The 15581-nt window shown below is 39.5% G+C and overlaps 1 protein-coding gene across 2 annotated transcripts; it reads right to left on the reverse strand.

Moving 5' to 3' along the window:
- Positions 1–5541: 5541 nt before the first annotated feature.
- On the reverse strand, positions 5542–12629 carry Mrps30 (mitochondrial ribosomal protein S30). Of its 2 annotated transcripts, XM_006231957.4 has the most exons (6): positions 11800–12629; positions 10473–10618; positions 9787–9892; positions 8540–8620; positions 7972–8148; positions 5546–5949 (listed from the first exon to the last, which is right to left on the reverse strand). In XM_006231957.4, exons 1-6 carry the CDS (start codon positions 12374–12376, stop codon positions 5633–5635), a joined length of 1404 nt encoding a protein of 467 aa, XP_006232019.1. In that variant the 5' UTR covers positions 12377–12629; the 3' UTR covers positions 5546–5632. The 2 variants fall into 2 exon arrangements, with proteins under 2 accessions (NP_001099882.1, XP_006232019.1); NM_001106412.1 differs by lacking the exon at positions 8540–8620 and having other exon boundaries at positions 5542–5949; positions 11800–12397.
- Positions 12630–15581: the final 2952 nt, after the last annotated feature.

The following is a 15581-nucleotide window of genomic DNA, read 5'->3' on the forward strand; positions in this document are numbered from 1 at the left end:
GGAGGTGTGGGAAGGGAAGAACTCAGTTCTATTTAGTGGGCAGGCCACTGAGAATTTGACCATGTTCCAGTGAATATACAGATAACATACTTTGGAACTGTTTTTTGTTGTTGTAGTTGTTGTTGGTGGTGGTTTGTTTTGTTTTTTATTCTTATTTTTACTTTTTGGGGAGGGGGCAAGGAGGGTTGGAAATGGAAGGGCCTGGAAGTCAATGTGATAGGGGTGCAAAATGTGAAATTCCTAGAAAATCAATACAAATATTATGTTGAAGGGTAAATAAATAAATAAGTGGATGTGTGTATGTATGGATGTATGTATGGATGGATGGATGGGGCTGGAGAGATAGGTCATCAGCTAAGAGCACTTGATGTTCTTCCAGGGAACTTGAGTTTGATTCTAGTTTCCAAGTCAGGTGGCTTACCACCACCTGTAACTCCAGATCCAGGGATCCAACACCATATATGTCCTGTGGGCACGCATGGTCACACACATGGCAAACAGATACACTTGTACATAAATACAAATTTTATGGATGGGAAGGGGAAGGAAGGAGGAAAAAGAAGGAATTTTCATCTCAGAGGTAAAAGTAATAAAAACTAATAAATCACTGGGGCTGGCCTGATAGCTCAGCTGGAAAAGGCATTTGCTGCCAAACCTCCTACCTGAATTCTAGTCTCAAGACCCACGTGGTAGAAGGAAAGAACTGAGTTCAAATTGTCCTCTCACCTCAGTGTGAGCTTTATTGGCATGAACACACAGGTGCCCACACACAAAATAAAAAACCCAAACTCAACATACACAGTAAAGGTTCAACTTTTGTACCAATTAATATGAATTTCCCAAACCAATGGCGACTGTTAAATGCTACTTACAAATATTTTACAAAGTGAAATGAAGACTCATGCAGGACAATAAATACATGAGAAACAAAAACCAGAGAACTCAGAATTTCTCACAGGGGTGAGAAACAAATGAAATAAAGAACTGGAGAGGAATTCATGCTAAAACTATCTTATAGTGATTTAATTTTAAATAATTACTTAAAATATGTACGTTATGATGTCAGGCTTATAGTAAAATAAACTATATCTAATGCAGAACTGAGACCAGTCAGCAGCTACTGCCAAGTTGCATAGTCTTATGATTTATTTATGATTTCTATGCTGTGAAGAGACACCGTGATCACTGCCTCTCTTTTAGGGACAACATTTAATTGGGGCTGGCTTGCAGGTTCAGAGGTTCAGCCCATTAATTTCACAGCGGGAAGCATGGCAGTGCAGACAGACATGGTGTTGGAGAAGGAGTGGAGAGTTCTAGATCTAGATTTGCAGAAGTGAACTGAGGTACACAGACCTCAAAGCCCACTGCCTAGTGACATATTTCCTCCAAAAAAGCTACAGCCATTCCAGCAAAGCTACACCTAATGCCATTCCCTATGGACCTATGAGGGCCAATTTATTCAAACCACCACCTCTATGTTTGCTTATTACCTACTGTTAGTAACCATTTCTAAACACTTGAAATGCTATTACATATTAGTTCTCCAGGCTTTGTGTAGATCTCATTCTCTCAATTTTATTTTACTGCTGCTGTTTTAGAAAGTTTTACCAAACTCTGGACAACAAAGATGCCCTTTCAGGTAGGGGAGTGTGTGTGTGTGTGTGTGTGTGTGTGTGTGTGTGTGTGTGTGTGTGTGTGTGTGTGCATACAAGCACACACACATGCATGTGTAATGCTAGACAGTCTCTGTGGCAATTTTTCCCATTTATCTTCTTTTTCTCTAGTTCACTTTATTACCCTTGCCTCTACCCAAAGATACAAACTTGTCATTACTCTAATAGTAAAGGTGCCTAATAATTCTGTCAATTAACATTATTTTAGGATTATTCAACATTTGCTAGAATTTAGTCAAAACTCACAAGGTATAATTAGTAGTCCTTAGTCCATCCAGGCTGTAACAACATACCGTAAAACAGGTGCTTCTAAAGGAAATGTATTTTCTTGGTGCCCAGCAGATGCAGTGTTGATGGGATATGTGGCACTAGCAATGACATCTTGCTGTCCTCCCACAGTGGAACTGGTGAAAGAATTCTCTGTATAGCACACACTGATTTCATTTGTCAACACATAGCCTACTTGCAAGCCTGAAGGTTGGAATTTAAGTTGGGGGTGGGGGTGGGAATAAACACTCAGGCCATAGTCATGGTCTGTCAATGTGCCTCTTTAAAAAATTTTTTTTTCAATTTTAGTATTTGTTTCCAGAAACCAACTACTTAGAATAGGCCAAAACAAATGTTTGATGACTGTTTTGTGAATTTTCCTAAGTAGCAAATGTCATTTTAAAATGCTTTGCAAACATAATGAAGTTGTTCGGAGGTAAAACTGACATGTTGATGGCTCCTTACTGACATTCACCCAACATGGTTTCAGGGGTTCACATAGCTGATAGCCTTGAGATGCTAATACTCTTACCTTCAAACTACAGGAATGCATCTCTACACCTGGCAAGGTAGTTTCTTATTAACATAATTATTTTCTTGACCTCAAAAATATTTTTCCTCAAAAAGAATAGGAAAATTTTGGGGAAAATTATCCACAAGCTTACTCACTCAGACCAGCATAATTATATGTGAAGATAAAATTGAAGGCGAGCTCTAATTTTGAATGTGTTTATATCTAAGTCCCTGCCATCTGATGCCACCTAGGGGTACTAGATAAAGAAAAAGAGAGACCAGAATAAAACTTGGAGGTATGTCAAAATTTGAAGAAAGGTAAAACAGCTGGGGGGAATTTGAAAGAATTGTCAATGAAAAAGGAGGAAAGCCTGGAATGTGTTTTAGTCAAGGCAATCAGGGCTTATTTATGAAGTAATCCACAAAGCCACAAAAAGGGTGTGACATGCTCAATAAAACATGACACAAAACTGGTCCACAGGGAAGCTTATTTCTACCTATAGTCAGAGAAATCCAAGTTAGGCTGGACTTAGGGTACCTCCTAAGAATGAACTGCAAAAACGATCCAATTAGTAAATTAGCTTTTTACAAAAGAAATGGACATCAACACCAGCCATTTTTGAGCGATATAACCAGAAAGAAGAAAAAAAAACTACTCACAAATTTACAAAACATCAAGTATGAAATGTGCGAAGAGCCACATAAAGACCTAAAATTTGCTGATGTAAAAGATGTGTGGAGAGAGCACTCAGTGATTAAGAAGAGCTCTGGTCTTCCAGGGACTAAGCCACTACCCAAAGACTATACATGGACTGACCCTGGACTCTGACCTCATAGGTAGCAATGAATAGCCTAGTAAGAGCACCAGTGGAAGGGGAAGCCCTTGGTCCTGCTAAGACTGAATCCCCAGTGAACGTGATTGTTGGGGGGAGGGTGGTAATGGGGGGAGAATGTGGAGGGGAAGGCCACATAGAAGGGAGGGGGAGGAGTTAGGGGGATGTTGGCCCGGAAACCGGGAAGGGGAATAACAATCGAAATGTAAATAAGAAATACTCAAGTTAATAAAGATTAAAAAAAAAAAAAAAAAAAAAAAAAAAAAAAAAAAAAAAAAAAGGAGAGCTCTGGTTGCTCTTCCGGAAAACCTACTTTGATTCCCAGAACCCAACTTGTAGCTCTATCAGTAACTCCAGGGTTCTGATGCTCTCTCCTGGCTTCTTCAGGCACTGCGCCCACCAGGCACACAGACAAACATTCAGGAAAACAAATACTCGCAAACAAGCAAATCTAAAAAATATATAAACAAGTGATATGTTGGACCTCAAGCTAAAGAAACTGGTAATTAACTCACATATATTCAATGTGTATGAAATGCCTATGTCTGATTCTAGACTCTTAAAGTGGATCAGCAAAGCAGTATAGCTAGGTCAACTAGAGCAGCCTCACTTTGTCCCCAGCGGGATACACTTACACATCCCATTAAACATCAACTGGGACGGATTAGTAAGATGCTGCCATTAAAGTAGCCTAATCATATTTTCCATTTTTCATTCCTTTTAAAATAAAAATCAAACATTCAACAGCCTTCATTTAGCTTGTACAAAACAGCCCTGTGTGAAGAATGCTCTAAAACTCTCATTATTAACAATTTAAAAGAATATGAAACACCTATTTAATGTACTTAATTTTATGTATATAAGTGTTTTGCATGCATGTGTCTATGCACCATGTGTGTACCTGATGCCTCAGAGATTAGAAGAGGACACTGGATCAGCTAGGATCAAATCCAGACTGGAAAAACAAGAACCTTCTCTCTAGTACCTCACTGTATTGCCTTTTAAATGGCACAAAATAGCAAGCTGTTGCCCAATACTGTTATTAGTAATATTTTTTTCTTTTTAAACATCTAGAGACAGACACCCACAGGAGTGGGAGGCAAATACATGGAGGTCACCATCATTACATCTAAACTCAATTCAGTAATGAACTTGAACAGAATGCACATTTAATGCTAGGTCAATGTAAGAAATTTCCCACTGTGGAAATCAGTCTGACAGTTCCTCAGAAAATTGGACATAGTACTACCTGAGGACCCAGCTATACCACTTCTTGGCATATACCCAAAAGATCCTCCAACATATAACAAGGACACATGCTCCACTATGTCCATAGCAGCCTTATTTATAATAGCCAGAAGCTGAAAGATCCCAGATGTCCTTCAACAGAGGAATGGATACAGAAAATGTGGTATGTTTACACAATGGAGTACTACTCAGCTATTAAAAACAGTGAGTTCATGAAATTCATAGGTAAATAGATGGACCTAGAAAATATCCTGAGTGAGGTATCCCAGTCACAAAAGAACACACATGGCATGCACTCACTGATGAGTGGTTATTAGCCCAAAAGCTTGAATACCCAAGATATAATTCACAGACCACATGAAGCTCAAGAAGACCAAAGTGTGGATGCTTCAGTCCTTCTTAGAAGGGGGAACAAAATACTCACAGGAGGAAATACAAAGTGAGGAGCAGAGACTGAAGGAAAGGCCATCCAGAGACTACCACACCTGGGGATCCAGCCTGTATACAGACACCAAACCCAGACACTATGTATGCCAAGAAGTACATGCTAACAGAAGCCTGATATAGGCTCTGATAGAGCCTGACAAATAAAGAGGTGGATGCTCACAGCCACCCATTGGACTGAGCACAGGGTCCCCAATGCAGGAGATAGAGAAAGGACTGAAGGGGTTTGCAAGCCCATAGGAAGAACAGCAATATCATTCAACCAGACCCTCCCACACACCCCAGAGCTCACAGGGACTAAACCACCAACCAAACATGGCTCTAGCCACATATGTAGCAGAGGATGGCCTTGTCAACAGGAGAGGCCCTTGATCTTGTGGAGGCTTGATGCCCCAGTGTAGGGGAATGCCAAGGCAGGGAGGTGGGATTCGGGGATGGGGGGAAGCATCCTCATAGAAGCAGGGGGAGGGGGAGGGGTTGGGAGTTTCTGGAAGGGAAACCCAGAAAGGGGATAACATTTGAAATGTAAACAAATAAAATATCCAATTAAAAAAAATAGAAATGTGGTTTTTCAAAAAAACAATGTGTTTAATGACAGGCAGTTACACAATCTTTAAATGACTTTATTATTCCTCAGGCGAAATTTAAATATCATCAAGGTCTTGGATCAAGTTCTTTCTCCTGGTTTGTCAACAGCTGTGCTCTGTCTTCTTTTGGTTTATTTAGTAGAAAGTGAACTATTTGCAGGAGAACATCATCATCAAAGCCTTTCACTTCATTATCTTCTACTGTCTCATAAAGAGGCTTACTCTGTGTCCCCCAACATATATTTTTACGTGGGTTATTTTGATCAGCTTGTACAGTCAGTGCCAAAGTATTTAACTGGTAGCAGAAAAAAGAAAAGTATTTTCCATCTGTGATCACACCCTGGGAGACAAAAGGTCGAGTAACATCTGCTTCGCTCCAGAACCCTGTAGAAGAAAACAATGTTGGGATGTGCACATGTTGATAAATTTCATCCAAACAGAACACCTTGGAGGTTAGAAAGACCTCTAGAAACCCTGACGAACCAAATCCCTGACTCTCAACTTCATTGACTGTCACAAACTCTATACTCTATTGCTGTATTAATGTTTCCTCCTTTCTAGAGTCCCAGACTTATGATCCATCCTGTTGTACAAACTCATTTTCAGTAGCTTCCAGCATCCACTTCGTTATGAGAAGCTGTGTCTACAGGAAGCATTCTGCAACTGATATTAACTTAATGACTTAGAACATGCTCGGAAAATGTCCACACTAGCATCACTCAATATTCATTATGACCATTTATTTCACTAAATACAGATACATACATAAGCTCTCAAAGTCCTCAGGAAAAGTCTAGCTCTCTATGGTTTCAACACCATGTCTTTGGATAATCTAGTGTCATTTGAAGACGTTAAGAAGTTTTAAGAATTGCTGTCATTGACTCTGGTGTCTCAGGTCATAAAGTTAAAAGATGTCTTAATACCTTATCTTCTCAAGTTCTCTGGCTGATTTTTGTTCTTTTTGATTGTTAGATACTCTTAAATACCATCACGACCAGGAATTCACTTAACTTCTCCACATGTATATTTTATACTAAATCCTTAATGGAGAGATCTAACGAAAGTTATTTCTCAAAGGCACTAGGTAACAGTTTATCAGTCATGAACACACACAGTGCCACTGGAAGTGCCACTTACCCTTCCTGATGACTTCAACCCCACCTACTGCCACCTTCCCCTACTAAAGATATATAAGCCAGCAATAAAAGCATAAAGTTAAAGTGCATATCTACCAGTGAAAAGGAGGGCTCTAGCATAAACAATCTGCATTAAAACTCCCTCTGGGTTACTACACAGAATTAGTCTAGTTTATATTTTGTAACTTTAGGCTCTGCAGTAGAACACTGGACTCTGAAAGAACTAGAAGATGAGAATTATAGCTTTTTCATAGAGGATTTGCTTGGTAGGAACCAGTCCTTGGTCAGAACTCCAGTCCAGGCAAATAGTCTTACATGATACAGCTTCTACTTCTGCCACATCATTTCATAGCTTTCTCCTTTCCTTTCTTTACTAGTTGCCAGCATCTATACTGTTCCACACATACTTCAGAAGCCTGTTCTCATTACAGACACTTATTTTGACTATTCCTCAAACAGCCAATAGGCTATTACTGCAATGTCTCTTCTCCTAGCTTCTGCATGGACAGCTAGCTCATCACCATTCAGCTCTCTAAAACAAAGTCACTCTTCTGGACATCTTTCAGTAATCTACTTGAATGGAGATTCAAATAGATTTTGCCTCGATGCTGATATACTTTCCCCATAACATCACCACTCTGTAAATAGTACATAATTATCTTTTGCTTTCCACTCTAATAAAAGCTCTAGGGGAGTCAGGCCTGTCTGTTATTCAACACCGTCTCCATAGGTAACAACTTCACCATAAAATGCATTCAAGAGCTGACGAGATGACTCAGTGGACAGCATTCTGCATACCCAAGTACAACTCCCAGGGCCCACAAAGAGGTGACTGACAGTACTCCTCAGAAGGTTGCCCTGTGATCTCCACCTGCCTGCCATGGCCCACACAACCTACTACTGAATGAAAAGCTTCCTAATCAGTCTTCACTCTTGTTTGCCATTTTCTTTCCTAACTCCTGAATTTTACAAAGTAAGGAAACCTACAAAGATTCAACTTATTCACCAGCAATTCTTTGAAATGCTTGTGAAAAGCACTAGAAAATAATATTTTCACAGGAAGTAATCACAGTAAAAGATCAAGATTACTCATGTGTATTTGCAAGTTTCAAATGTAAATTATTTCATTATGAATTTTTAAATAACTGCATTTTGTATTAAAATGTTCAGAGCCAAGTTCTGTTTTAACCTAAAGAAAAAAAATCTTAGTAACTCCATTCTCAACACGTTATATTTTCAAGAATGAAAACTGCCACCACATTGGGCTTACCTTGGTACATAGCTTGTGCTCCAGTCCAAGCAAAAAGACTTGCAATGGCATTAGCTCTAAAGACCACTTCTACCTGGTCAGCTTGGTTTTGTTTTATCAGCCGTTCCCTATTCAGTATGTCAGGTAACAGATGAAACTGGGTGTGGCCATAACACCGTGGGTCTGCAAGTTTGGAGCCTAATGGGAAGAATAAAAGCCTTTCAGATGAAACAAGAGCATGCAGAGCCTAGTGGCCCATGCTCTAGCATTTGCTTCACACGTTCCTTTCTTCTTGGAACATTATGTTCCACACTCACAATACATGAATAGACTGAATCGTCTTACATATTTTTTATTGACTACAGTAGTTATTTAAAAACAATTTCCCAAGCTGCTCATTATAACAAGGTTCAGAAGGCACAAAATAAGCCAGAAAGATACATATAAAAAGCACTTATAATTTTCTATTACTTAAGTCTAACTCCCTCTCAGTCATTATTAAGAGCTGCTATTGCAGTATCCCTCAGAGGATGTACGTTATGAAGGGTTGGGAGGTAAACGTGCTTGCTGGGCAACCCTAATGACTTACATTGAATTTCTGGAACCCACACTGCAGAAAGACAATGCGTTCCACAAAGGCACTCTGACCTCCTCGCCTGCTCTGCAGCACCTGTACACCCACACTCATATTATACACATACACTCACAATAACAAGTAAAACAATTAATGTAACAAGTAAAATTGTAATGAATGTCAGAATAGCATTTTTGTTCATTTTTTAAAAGAAGGGTTTTATATTTCTAAGTAAAGAAAGTCAATATCTTAGTGGGTAGTAACACAGGAAGCTCTGATTTGGACCTGAACATACATAATGTTGGCCCAGTGGTGCACTCCCTGCCCCTAACCTCGGCAATGAGGATCTGGGGACAGGAGGATATGTAGTTTCAAGGCCATCCGCTACTCCACAATGAGTGTTAAGTCAGCCAGGGACAAAGACAGGAAAGAGAGAAGAACAACAAAAGGAAGAAAGAGAAACAAACAAGACCAGCGGATAAAAAAAAGTAGGACAGAAAAGGAAATGCAAGGCAGAGGGGAGAGGAGAGCAAAGGCAGAAGGGCTGGCAGTGCAGCTCCCATGAAATACGGACACACTCCACTTCATTAGTTAACAGTTTAAAAGACATTCCCAGTCACTAGGAGTCAGTGACTGAGAAAGGACTAACACACTGGTACGGAGGACTGTTACAACGCCTTAAGGCTTTCGTTGGGTCACCTAGGAACTAGTAAGTGTACAGAAGGGAGAGAACATGGAGGTATGTTAGGGCAGATGTGAGGCTTACAAGTGTTTGAACTCCAGATGTACCTATGATGTGTAGAAAGAGCTTCAAAAAAAGGCCATTCATGATCCCAAGTCCAGTTCTAAGCATACAAAATACAAACAACTTTTTCTATAAATAAAACAAAAGGTCTCACAAGTATAACGATTTTTAAATGTTGCTAATGGAGTAGACATAACAAAACTTTCAAATTAAGAGCTAAATTTCTCTCCTATTTGCATTCATGTTACAGTACCTTGAGATTATGAACAACATTACTCATAGCCAATCAAACTTCTCAGTCTTTAAGAATTAAATATGAGCTAGGTGTGGTAATATACAGTCCTACATTAGGAAGAGGTGGGGGCTCGTGCCAAGTTCAAGGCCACTCAGGGCTACATAGTGAGTTCAAAGCTAACACGCAAAGCCTTTCTCCATCAAAAAATTAATAAGATATAATAATCCAAAATGAAATTTCCCCATGTATCTTCTATGGGTCAATAGGTACAGAGAAGCTTACCAGTAAATATGCGGTTCTCATACTGCCGTTTGAACAATGGAAGCTTGTCCGGTTTATATTTCATAACTGGGATTTCTGCAGGAATGGAATGATCCAATGGCACAAACTTGAAGAATGAGAAAACAAAGGGAGCTCAGAAACACTGCATCCACCTCATTTACAATCCCTTACATTTAAATTTCTTCACTGAGGTATTTCTTACAAAATGACGTTATTGTGCAACTCAAGTATCTCTGAATCAAAACGATAGGGACCGGAAGTGCTTCAGACTTCAGGTTTGCAGAATGCGGAATATCCAGACTCTGCCGGACGGGCACTCCTAAATCATAACTCTGAAATGCTCTGACTTCTGGAATGTTTCAGACAATATTTTCAAAATAGAAGAGCTCACCTGCACTAATATCTGTTGATAGGATCAAAGTGATCATATGTGGAATTTTTTTTTTAAATCCTGCTATAATAAACAATTATAAATTGACTTGACCACACTAATGCCTTACCTATTTGACCTTGGTAGAACATATCATTCCAAACCAGAAAGTTGAAAAGATTTCCAGATGAGTTGCCATCACAAACAATCATGAAAGGCAAGAAATCTACTCAACATACCCCATCATATTTACCAGGCTACCTGACTGCCCTTTGGCAATGCTCACACAGGATGTCAACAGATACAAAACCCTTACCTCAGGGAGCTGCTTAGATATTCGAATCTGGTTGTGTGGTTTATCATTTATTTGGTACCGTAAAGCATCAATATGACCTTTTCGATGACCAGCAAGAATGCGTTCTTCACCACGTAACCAGTAAAAGTCAACAGGGCGCTTATAATCTATCGAGACATTAAAAAATTTTCTTATTATTTAGAGAAAGTTAGTTATTAATTAACATAGTCATGAACATGTTAAGAATAACATGTCTAAAATATAGACATATAAAAACGACAGAGGATGTAAGACTCTAAGATGTCTCAAATACAGTACTCGAAAATTCATTTTGCTAACCACTGTAATTAACAAGGTTACTCAGTTAAAATTAAAGATGTTAAAATGAACAGCAATACCAGTCACCAGAATAAGATGAGAAAAGATCTGTGAAGTACCAAGTTTACTGCTACTCTAAACGTAGGTGGAATTCCATTTTATCCAAAATGAACTTACTTTCATCTGAACAAAGGTTTCTAAGCCACCAATGGTGAGTAGTCAAAAGTTACTGTACCTTCCTAATACTGCTTTTCCTGTACAAACCAGGAAGAAACGTAATACAGACACTATACGGTTCAGTTTAGCACCCATCTACAGCCATGGTAGAATTAATTCAATAATTACTAAGACACCTCCTGGGTCATAGACATAAATGGATCACAAACACATTATCAGCTGGTGTGTAGCTCAAAGGCAGAGGCTATTCTAGTCCTTGAGCTAAACACCTAGCACTATCACGCCATTAAAATAAAAACAAACCCAAAACATTATATTCTTTTTCACGTCCACACTGAACAAACAAGTTTCTGTTTACTGGAACCAAATCTTGACTCCTAAATCTATCAGATATTGGGTCTGAAGGCAGCAATATTTAACATATGCTTTTTTACCCTTTATTTAAAAAATGAACTCATGATATGTACTGTGTTATGAGGATTAACTAGGTGTCATTTAGAACTTTGGACAAACAGTATTACTGTCATTCTCACCTTGACATTAAGGCAAAGTAAGAGAGGTTGATGTTTTACATATGGTCACCCAGCTTTCTTGTGGAGGAGTCAAAAGACAACCCCAAATTGTCTCTTCTACCCTGGTAAACTTTTGGCTGGTCAGACACAAAATCAGGTCAGGACATGGAAACCCGATGAGCTTCGGCTGAGTCTAAACTTTAACAAGTAGTCCTTAGCAGGGCAGGCCACCAGAAGGTTGGTCCTTAAGTCCTAAGTCACTGAGTGTTACTAAACCTGCAGCAACACTTGGCCCACAGCGTCCCCACCTCCCCTGTTCAGGGTGGGAGTCCCAAGCTCACCGAGTGCAGCAGTAGTCAGGACAGGATTGAGTGGAGCGAGCAAATTCACGAGAGTCCCCACTACCTGGTCCAGGAGGGAGGAGGCGAGGGCCTGGCGACGATCGAAGCGGGACTGAGGCTGGCGGCGCCGCACATAGACATGCTCCTGCAAGATGCAGTCGCACACGGCGGCGCGCAGGCCCGCGAGGTCGAACGAGGGCGGTGACAGCGCTGGCGCGGGCGGCAGACCCGATACAAACACGGTCTTGGTGAAGCCCTGGTACCAGCGGTCGGCATTCAAGGCGGGGATCTGAGGATGGACTACGTACTTCTTGAACTGCACCTTGGTGAGGATTCGTATCTTCTCGTCCACTGACGGAGCCGCGTGCACGGTCGCCTGCCAGCGCTGCACCCGCCGCTGCCGCGCCGCTTTGCTGTCGGCGGTCATGGAAGCTACGATCGGCGGGTACCGCGCGACAGGCGTCGCCACGACCTCCAGGTCGCTCACCTCGGTGCCCGAGGTGGACGCCTTAGCAGCGGCATTCTGAGAGAATCCCCGGCCGCGGGGCACCAGCTTCCAATACCTGGCAGCCGCCATCTTTGTCCTCCGCGACCCGGAACTTGAGGTCAACTGTCAGGAATTGTTCCTGTTCGCCTGCCGTAGAGACCAATCGCTTCCTGGAGGCGGATGCTCAATGCCCCTGGTCCTGTAGTTTGCAGCCAATCAGCTTTCTCCATAAAGTTTATAATATTCCTTTTGAGTAGTTGTACACGAAAGAATTCACTTGCCCTTGTTATTTTTTCATCGGTTATGCCCCGAAGAGTGGAACAATTAAAAGGAGTTCTTGTTCATAGGATGTTTTAGGGACTCGCAATTTTTTTTCACCCGCAAACATGTAGAAATATGCCCCAAAGAGAAACTTTAAATCCGTACAGTTCTAGCTTCATTTGTGTACCTCATATCGTCCGTTATCCTCCACCCCCTTTAGAACTAGAATTTTATTTTACGAAATACACCTCTTTATCACTTACCCGTGAACACTACTAAACTTTTGGAAAATGGTTCCACATATTCTTCAATGCTATTTAGCTAATATAATTTATTTTGAAATGGGGAAATGTGTTTTTAGTTGAATTTACAGGGGCTTGGGGAATACATGAAATAAATCATACTAAACAATTTGTTTGAATTTTGCTGCGTATTAAATCCTTTGCTGCTTTGGAATAAACTGATTCTTACAATAAACTTCTTGAAGAAAGGATCACTTTATTTTTCAGCCTTCAGCAACCCATCAATAAATGTATGTAATGGATATTCAGGAAATATCTGTGAAAAATGACCAAAATCTTGCAAAGTCTTGATTCATTTCAGAAAACCTATTTCAGTACTTATGCTAAAATTAAGAGCTAGAATAATACTGGTTTTGACTTATGGAAATAAGTCTTGATGATGTTGAAAAAGTTTTGTTTTTAAAAGGACTGTATGCATATCTTTAGTTTACAACTGATGGTGCAGTTCATGAAGTTTCAGGTCTATAAAACAAAAGTTTAGAAATGAAGTGGCTAAATTCCATTAATACCTCTTGTGAGAAGTACCTAACAGAATCTTCAATATTCTTTTAACTAATAAAAAGAATGAGGGCATGATTTCAATCTTCCTGCTCATATTAAGCATTAAAGAATAAAGATGACTTGCTGAATAGCAATATAAGTTGTGTAATAGCAATAAAACGTTTGTGTCAAAAACATTTTTTAGAGTATCATGTAAAATATAAGCCATTATTTTATAAGTTATCATACAATTTCAGCACTTATTTTAGATGTAAATATCAGCTCTCAGGAACAATTAACACCAGAAAACATACTCTGTCAGGGAATATTGTGTTTGTATGTGGTAGCAAATCAAAATAATTAAGCTGTATTTAAGAGGAGAGGTAGGAGAAACCCTGCAATGGAGCAAACTCTGGTAAAGGACCAAATTTTAGCTATGGAAAGGAGGATGCTTCCTTTCTAATCTGATTCAAATCTTTTATGTTGCATGCAAGGAAGAAGATTTAAAGCCAAAAGCTACCCAGTGTCTTAGGATGAGACTTGGTACTGGATCCCAGGTTGTTGCCACTCAGGCTGTTTTATTCAATGGATATTATAAGTGCCCTTTATGTGTTATCATGTAAAATATAAGCCATTATTTTATAAGTTATCATACAATTTCAGCACTTATTTTAGATGTAAATGTCAGCTAAGTGTCTTCTTACTCAGCAAACCAAAGAGAACTTGCATTTCTTAACAGGAAGAAAAACCATAATCATAATACATAACTTTATGATTTATTATAAGGCCATAGGTGCCATGGGAAAAATACAGTAGTCAAAGAAAAATATCAGCATTCTCTAGAGTGTGGGCAGATGCTTGCAATGTAAAAAGCATGACCGGAGTACTACTTTTTGTAAAGGTGTCATTTGAACAATGACTAATACACATATTAGAGAGGGAGGTTCCAGACGGAGAAACACATGTAGAGATTCTGAAATGGGATATATCTGAAATATATCTGAAATCTGAATATAATAACCTGAAGGTCTGACAGTGGAAAGGCCACATGAATGAAGAAACAAAACAGATAATGGGTATTACAGGGCCCCAAACCTTAGTAGGTACCCAGACATTAGTAGAACTGACTTCATGACAGAAGCTCCATTCTGGCCATAAAACTCAGCACATAGACAGTAGCACCTGCCAAAATGAAAACAAAGATCTAAACCATCAAAGTCCATAGTTCTGGGAAAGTTTCTAATTGTACTAACATCGCAGTTTTGGCTTCTGTACTAAATATTCTTATTGATTGACGTATATCAACCCAGAATATGTTTGTTTGTTTTTATGCATTTATTACTTTTAGTTAAAAACTCACCCTGGGATCCCAAACACTTGGTGTAGTGTTTGGTCAGCTAATAAAGACTCTATTGGCTTATATCCATGTCTGAGCGGTCTTCTCTGGTGGCTATCACACAACAACAGGGAAGTAGTAGAAATTCATAAAAGAAAGGAGATGGGTCAAACTTAGAGGTGTCGAGACACAATTGCTGGTATTGTTAGAACTCTGAGTGGCTAGAAAGCTGTTAAACTTAGATATCATAACACAATTTAGATTTAATTATTTTCTGTGTGTCAATTAGCTTAGACTGCTTAATTGATGAGATTTTTCTGGAAAACAAAGTCCAAGATGAGAGTATCATTATGGTCAGAATCTTATGAGGGCTTCTTGAGTTACAACTTCACATAGTGTAAAAAAAAAGTATACCCTCTGTGTTTTCTTGTATGGACACTAATCCTATTATTACAGGTCCCTACTCCTTTCCTTTTAACTACACTTCGATTACTTCTGCAAGTTCAGTCACACAGAAGGTTTGGTCTTCGACATGGGAATTTGGTGGAAGATGTAATTTCATCACTCACAGCCATCACACACACATTATGGAAGGTCAAATGAACTGGTAAATACTTAAGTGATCCATAAACATCAGATACGTCCAGAAATACAAGGATTGGATTATTGACATGTGTACTAATCTAGATGTACCACTAGAACTAGACTGAGTGTTTAACAAAAGCCAAAGGTTACATGTTTGTTTCATTGTTACAGAATTCTTAATATGACAAATTACAGAACTGGTAAACTAATTGAGGAGTGGCAGAGATTGGGGAGTCACTGTGAGGGGAGGAAAGTAGTAAAGGTTGTAAAAGGCAATGTAGCCGTCACTAAAGCAACCACATTCTGTTCATATTGTATCGGTATCACAGTG

The sequence above is a fragment of the Rattus norvegicus genome, chromosome 2, assembly GCF_036323735.1.
Source record: "Rattus norvegicus strain BN/NHsdMcwi chromosome 2, GRCr8, whole genome shotgun sequence".
NCBI lineage: Eukaryota > Metazoa > Chordata > Mammalia > Rodentia > Muridae > Rattus > Rattus norvegicus.

Coding starts and splice junctions, on each gene's coding strand:
- Mrps30 (XM_006231957.4), bottom strand. CDS start 12,376: ATGGCGGCTGCCAGGTATTGGAAGCTGGTGCCCCGCGGCCGGGGATTC. Junction 8,149..8,539: donor GTGGGTTCCAGAAATTCAAT/GTAAGTCATTAG, acceptor TCTTCCCATTAG/GCTCCAAACTTGCAGACCCA. Junction 5,950..7,971: donor AGCACAAGCTATGTACCAAG/GTAAGCCCAATG, acceptor TTTCTTCTACAG/GGTTCTGGAGCGAAGCAGAT.